The sequence below is a fragment of the Chaetodon trifascialis genome, chromosome 9 (assembly GCF_039877785.1).
Source record: "Chaetodon trifascialis isolate fChaTrf1 chromosome 9, fChaTrf1.hap1, whole genome shotgun sequence".
Classification (NCBI taxonomy): Eukaryota; Metazoa; Chordata; class Actinopteri; order Chaetodontiformes; family Chaetodontidae; genus Chaetodon; species Chaetodon trifascialis.
The window spans coordinates 5,188,530-5,195,937 of NC_092064.1; the positions used below are offsets into that span (position 1 = coordinate 5,188,530).

Consider the following 7,408-nt stretch of genomic DNA (forward strand, 5'->3'; position numbering starts at 1 on the left):
TGGAATTAAAAATGCTCTGATGATTAGCACTTTTTGTGCACTACAAATTCAGTATTTATTCACTGGATGGTGAAGATTTGTAGTGAGTTATCAAACATTTGGTTATAAATGCTTCATGGAAGACACGAACACAAAAAGCCTTTTATCTGCCCTTTTCTTTTCTTTTCTTTTCTTTTCTTTTCTTTTCTTTTCAATCAAGCAGCTGACAAGAAAGTCGGACTGGTTCAAATTTATTGACTAAACATTCAGCATGTGGGGAGTGGTGATGGTCAGTGAGCTTTATATCTTCCAAAAAAAATTGTATCAGTAAATCTTCTATTCAATTACACACCGTCCTTTATGTGTGTTTGCACCGCTTTCCAAATGTATTTGAAATTGGTTTGGTAAACCTGAAAAGATTTAAATATTGGCTACTGCTGCTGCACACAGATGTGGAGGCAGGACAGCTGGAAGAAGTTGTGATTTGTGACCACTAGGTGGCGCCAAGACACCACAGCTGCAGCCTTCAGGAGACGAGGAGCCGCTGCGCTGCAGCAAGAGGGAGAAAATCTATGAATGTAAGGAGACAGCAGGGATGAAGAAGTCTTTATGTGCGTAATGCAGTGAGGAGCAGACTTCATGAAAAGTGCTTGAGGTCACCAAAGAGGGCTTTAAAGGGGCAAATATGAAAGACAACCACGTGATATTGGACAAAATCTTACATTTTGTTCATGGAATGTGGATTCTAATAATAATAATAATAATACAACGAATAATAATAACCATGGTTGTAGTAATAATGACAGTCATGAAAAGTATGGTAATAATACTTATTACTACTTACTACTATACTAATTACCTGTTTGAGGAACTAAATTTTCTCCAGATGTTTGCAGCTGGCTAAATAGGACATCAAGCAAAATGTTTGTATTTTGATGTTATTTCTAATAACCGAGTCACTTCTCATGCGCGCCCAACATTCTAAGAAAGCAAACGTCTGTCCAGCACTGTTATACAGACTTGTGTGAACACACAGTGTGGTTGCTTTCTGGTGTACAGAAAGATCTACCAGCTCTTGATGCAACTGTCTATAAAATGTTGAAAAACAGAAGCTTTAATGAGCTGTGATCAATTCAAAAAGTGATTTGGTGCCGAATTAAGTATACCAAATATGAAAAGACACTGCTAAATAGGGGATCTTCACAAGCAGAATTTTCGTTATTCTGCAAGATTTTTTTTTAATAAATTTAAGCTCTAAAAGATAATAATATAAAAGCTAGGAGTAGCTGAGTCTCCTGCAGCCTTCAGCAGGTGACTGCACTCTGCTGCTAGAGGAACTTCAGGCCTGCGATGGCAAAGATGGCTACTGCCCTTTGCCACGCCCACTGCTTTCCCACATTTGTGTGTTTTTCTATGTAATAAAGCTTAAACATATGTTTGAATATATAGTTTCCATGCAAAGTGGCCGCAGTCAACCTGTGAACGCCGATATAAAGTGAATTTGGGTGTTAAAATTGCGCACAACAAGCACCCACTGCTGTAGTGCTTAATGAGGGGGTGTGATGCTCTGGTATTGTAAAAGGAGGATAAAATTAATAAAAGTATGGTTTCTTTTTGGTCAAAGTGTAAAACACTATTATATTACATTACAGTGGAGCTTATACAATCTTCACGCGTAGTGATTTTTATTGAAAAATCGATAGAACTCAGTTGCCTCTGAATATTCAAATTGAAAGTAACGCGCAATCAAATCATTGTCAAATCATTGAGTTCTTGGGGTTTTAAATAGTAGGCATGGAGGGAGAAAATCTCAAACTAATATGTCCCCAGCTATATTACAATATTGTTGTATGCTCTGACTCTACTGTGAGACATTTTTGTTGAGATTTTTGGAGACTTTTGCGCAAATTTCGTTCTTGGCCATTTTGCTGAGGCAGAAAAGGACGTTGTGGAGTGCCACGGGTCTTCTCCAGGGAGCCTCTTTCCAATCTCTGTCATCATGTCTGGTGAGTTTCACGTCGGATTTTCATCTGAAAATGATTTTGGTGCATTTTCTCCTGTTGAGAAAATTGAGAGAAGAGAAAAAGGAAAAGAGGGAATGATTAGTGGCAAAATTAATAGCACAACAGTCACGTGCAAAATGGGAAACAGTTTTCCTACAGATTTTCATCTTATCACAAAGTATAATCACACAGAAGATGACCAACAGTGAAATTAAACTTTAAGTGGCAAATCTTTGTACTTTAATGCCACCTGTTTCCTAGCTGATGGGTGGATCCTGGCTTTTCCAACAGTCCTGTGCAGCTCTATCGACTTTTAAGAATCTTACATGTTTCATTCTATGACCACCGCCTGTGGACAATGCCGGGACACGGAGATTATGTTCTCCAAAAACATTTCATTATTGCAAGATTAATTACTAGTGATATTTCAGCCGTTGCCTCTCTGCCCGGGCTGCTTGCGCGTAATGGGACGTTTTGAGTAACCGTGTTAGAGTGGGATGTGTCTGCTCTGTAATTTCGAGCTACTATTTGGCACATTTAACAAAAATCGTGAAGTAGCATTGAGCTGTATGAATATTTATCAGATGAGGTTTCGCAGCCGATGCTTCGTTTCGTTATCAAATCGCTTTTTTCCAAAACGCTCGCCACTCCTGTATGCATTAAATTACGCCTTTAGGCCTAATTTACGCGCACCTATGCAAGGCGTTCTTTCTTGGTTCCTTAATCAAGCTTCACCTATCGGAAAATTACGGCCAATTATTCTCGGTGGAAGCGCCAAAGCCACTGTCACACACAAACTGGGGGCAGGGGTGATTTGAATAAAGAAACAGAGATTGGAGAAGAGTTTAAGCTTGAATTATAAACAGCACCAGGCTGAAATTGTTCTTGAACTTTTCCATAAAACATCCAGCAACAATGTGATCGATCTGAAGCCCAAAATGAACTTCCACTACAAGAGCGGTCGACTCAGGTATCATGGAGCTGAAACGCGTCAGGAGTAAACAGTGTTTTCAGGGATAGTTGCGGCGCTGCTTTTACCGAAACAAACACATTAGTGTCCACGCTTATACACAACTGCAGCTCACACCAACAATTTCATCGCTTTTGCTGAGAAACGTTACGTTACGTTAAAGTTTTAAGTCTTATTTCCAGTGGATTTACCGACTCTTTGCAGCTCTTTGTTCGTGCGTTTTACGCTGCCGCCCAGAGCGTCTTTATGCAACTTTATCAAGTGATCTTACATGTGTTTTTACATCTAGACCGATCCAGGTTTTCAACATTCATTCTATCGTATATGCGTCTATGATTGGAAATCTATACTTACCGGAATGCATTTTGTGCCGCTTTCTTTTGCTCTTGATCTCGGCAGCGCAGATCACACGCAGACACCGCAGTGAGAGTTTGCTGGCCGTGCAATAATAGACCGAGCCGTGTGTTGCCGTAAAGAAGGAGCCCTGACCGGGAGCACTGGGGTCTCTGGGGTCGGGACACACCCAGAGCCACAGTGTGCACCGAGCGCCACTAATGCACTTTTACGCACCGCGGATTCGGACAAACCTTTTTACATTCAAGCGCTCACAGAGTTGACAGAGTGACCAACCACAAAAAAGTGCATTCAACCGTTTGTGGGGTGTCGGACAAGAGATCGTAGTTTATTGGGGGGAACGGTATTAAATTTAAAGTTTTAAAGTTTATTTGAGGCTAGAAAGCACATGCTGGGCTTAGACCTGCGGCAGAAAGGAGAGGGAGTTTGGGGGTTGGGGTTGGGTTGGGGAGAGGAGAGGAGAGGAGTTACTGTGTGGTATTGTCTGCTCCATGGAGGGTGTTTCGTAAACATGAATGACATGCTGTTCTCTTCATGCAGATAAGCCGAGGGTGTACCAGGGCGTCCGAGTGAAGACCACAGTCAAAGAGCTGCTGCAGAGGCACAGAGCCCGGGAGGCCAGCAGCAAAAAAGTTAAAACGGTAACTTTCCCTCCCTTTCCTCTTTATTTCTCTCTCTCTCTCTCTCTCTCTCTCTCTCTCTCTCTCTCTCTCTCTCTCACTCTCTCTCTCTCTCTCTCTCTCTCTCTCTCTCTCTCTCTCTCTCTCTCTCTCTCTCGCTCTCTCTGCCCTTTCCACTGTGTGGCAAAGAGAAAACACTCTGAACAAAGCAATAAATTGCTCCTGTAAATGACTGACTACTCTTCCAGTGGAAAACAACGCCATTACGCACGAACACACAAATACAAGTACACATACACACACACACACACACACACACACACACACACACACACACACACACACACACACACACACATTTGTGGGGAAATAAAGGGGAAAAAAGAATAGATACCGGAAGAAAAAAAACCCTCTCTAATTCCAATCCAGATGTTGTGACAGAAAGTATCTAATAACCTCGTCTCTGTCCCTCCTCCTCCTCCTACGAACAGATATCCCAGGCTTGCTTGGACCTTCAGGAGCTTTGCGCGTCCACTTTTCCAGGTAAATTCAGAAGTCCAGCGTCAGATGTTAAATCAAACAAATAAAGCTACAGATGTACTGCAGCGTTCTCAGTGTAATCATCGGCTACACCTACACTGGCGATGTGCTACTCAAACATTTAAATCCAAATTTGCATGCAGTCAGTGATCCAAATGAAGAATCCAGCCATAACCACACCTATAAACCCCACTGTTCAGTAATCCCCTGAAAAATAGAAATTTGACATTGCTGTTGGATTAATCTAAATAATAATAATAATAATAATAAAGATAAAAAATATAAAGCCAAGTGAAAAATATATTACACGCCCTGATGACAACCTGACCTGAACAGGAACAAAATACTCACATGAACGCCCAGCCATTACTAACTACTCAGCATAGTTTCCCTGGAATCTAATTGTACTGTACTACTGACAGCTCCATTCCATCCATTCCAAGCGTGCAGGGTCTCCTCTTATAAACCAGGGCTACATTCAAATGTGGTGGCTGATGGTGTCATGACATCACTCTCTGAACTTATAGGTGTATTTAAATGTCATCCTGTGATCTGTTACCTTGCAAAGACTAACGTGCACCTTTGCTCAGTGCGCCTTGTGTTTCCCCTTAAACATGTCTCCTCTGTATCGATAGACTAGGCCTAGAAAACATGAACAACATTTAATTTGCATCATAAATCCTGAACGGATCTGTTTTCAAGTTTAGGAGTGCAAAAAATATGTAGGTTAATATCCATATTACAGCCATGTAATGCTGAATCTGCAGCCTGTGATACGACTTACCCTATTTATTTACTGTTTGGATGGGACTAGTTTTTAACTCATTTTTATTTTTAATTCCGTCAGGACGTTATGTTGTCCCTCCTACCGCCGTTCCCCCAGCCGACGCGAGCAGCTGTGGCGCACGATCCCTCCAGCTGCGCACCGCCTCGTTCTCCCTCCCTGACGTCCCGTGCAACATCCAGATGCAGGAGAGCGCCTCAAACGACATCCAGCAGCAGTTCGGGGACATGATGTTGCCCATCCACGGCTACAGCGGCAACAACAACAACAATAATAACAACAGCAGCTGCGGCGGCAGCTACAGCGCCCCCCTGCCGCCCCCGCCAGCTCTCCCGCTGCCCTGGTGCCATGGACTCTCCTCTGACGCGGACTACTATGGCCATGGGATGGTAGGTTTCTCCCACTGATGCACTGATTTAATAGCGTTTTAAAGAAATCATCATTTCAGGACGGTTATGAACATGCAGGAAGATGACCCATATCCTTATCTAGAGCCTTTTTGTATATTTGGCACATATCACTCTATGATTATTGCAGTAAAGCTTTAATTTGCAGGCCACAGCATTTCAGAAGCTGATGTACTTCTAAGTTAAAATGGCGTTTTGGTCATCAGGATAGGAGCATGCAGAACAGGAGAGTGTTATCAGTCCACCGGTAAATGCATGACTTATTGGTCTCAGAGTAGTGAACTCTTTGCACACCTCAGGCAACATCAAATTATGTAGGTCTTGAAATAGAGGTTTGGCATAGCTGTTTCTCCTCAGCAGAGACCTGTTGGGGCTTGAATTCAGAATTGTGTGCCCTGAGGTACCTTTAGAGCAGTTAATGTTGGTCTGTCTGTAATGAGATATGTTTTTTTACTTGATAAAATAATCCAATGGGTGTATGCAGCCCAGCAGCAATATTTAAACACAGCCTAAGTAAAGTGAAATTAGACATGAACACAGGGGCATAGCACATGTTGGACCCTGTGCATAGGCATTCTCTCTGTGCCCCTCCCTGCATCCATGGCTATTTATTCTAGTATCTTTGAGGGCCCTTCTCACATGAGGGCCCTGTACACTCAGTCCCTTTGCCTGCCCACTTATGCCCCCTGCACAATACACGTCACAAGAGGACCATTATTATTTCGTTATCTTTAATCAAAGAATAATTCGACTGATTCACACTGAAAACTAAAACAGAACACCACTCACAGGCCTCCCTGGCAAGCATGTGACCAGCAGTCATCACACCCCTACTCAACATAATCCTCATCATCCTACATGTCTTCTTCCCTTTCAGGCTTCCTGCTCCTCACCAGAGTCACTGAAGCTCTGCAACCCCATGGATTACAACAGCTATTCGCCACAGGACTCTTTTTCTTCCTCCTCCTCCTCCTCCTGCTATGACTCACCCACCAGGATGGAGTCCAGCTACCACGGCTTCACCTCAGAGCACTTCCACTACCAGCACTGCAACCTCCAGGACTGTTACTGCCTGTCCCACTGTTGGCCAGGCCAGCAGGAGAGCTTCCCTGCCCCTGAATATGCACCTTACTACAACCCCACAGACTATCCATACGCCTGTCCTGTGGAAGAGAACTATTTTAAGAGGGATTTGCAGACAAGCTCCGAAATGTGTTACAATGTATTATGATGAGACCTTCAGCAGTATTGTTTTGTCTTTTGACTGTACATATAATTCTCTTCAAGTCCGCAGTAAGGGTGTTTGCATTTTGCTTTGGTGGAGTTAATATGATGAATGGTGAATGGATGGAAATGCTCATATTTTTGTATCAATAGCTTTTTTTTACAACTTAAATTTATTTTCATACACATAGCTTGTTGCTGTATTAAATAAAAAAATGTCAAACTCACCAATGTGCTTAAATTTACTCCTCTTTATTGGCATTCACACTTTAAAAAGTCAAAAAGCATACAAGTATAGTGTAAATTGGAGGTGAGGACGGGTCAGTGTCAATTGGTTTTTTTAGTAGTTCGATTCACAGCTTACTCCCTGAACAAGCCACTGCAGTTCTCTTCCATGTTGCCTGTCTCAGGAAGCTGCAAAAATGTGGGAGGAGAGTGACAATAAACAAGGCATAAACATGTTGGGGCTCAACTGTGCTGTAATGCAACACTCTGCACTGAAGTGAAGGAATCCTGTAAGATTTGAC

General features: G+C 42.6%; 1 protein-coding gene across 1 annotated transcript; it reads left to right on the forward strand.

The window, feature by feature from the left end:
• Positions 1–1,828: 1,828 nt before the first annotated feature.
• On the forward strand, positions 1,829–6,940 carry linc.pou2af1 (lnc RNA pou2af1). Its single transcript, XM_070970650.1, has 5 exons — positions 1,829–1,985; positions 3,847–3,947; positions 4,418–4,469; positions 5,314–5,639; positions 6,535–6,940. Exons 1-5 carry the CDS (start codon positions 1,979–1,981, stop codon positions 6,886–6,888), a joined length of 840 nt encoding a protein of 279 aa, XP_070826751.1. The 5' UTR covers positions 1,829–1,978; the 3' UTR covers positions 6,889–6,940.
• Positions 6,941–7,408: the final 468 nt, after the last annotated feature.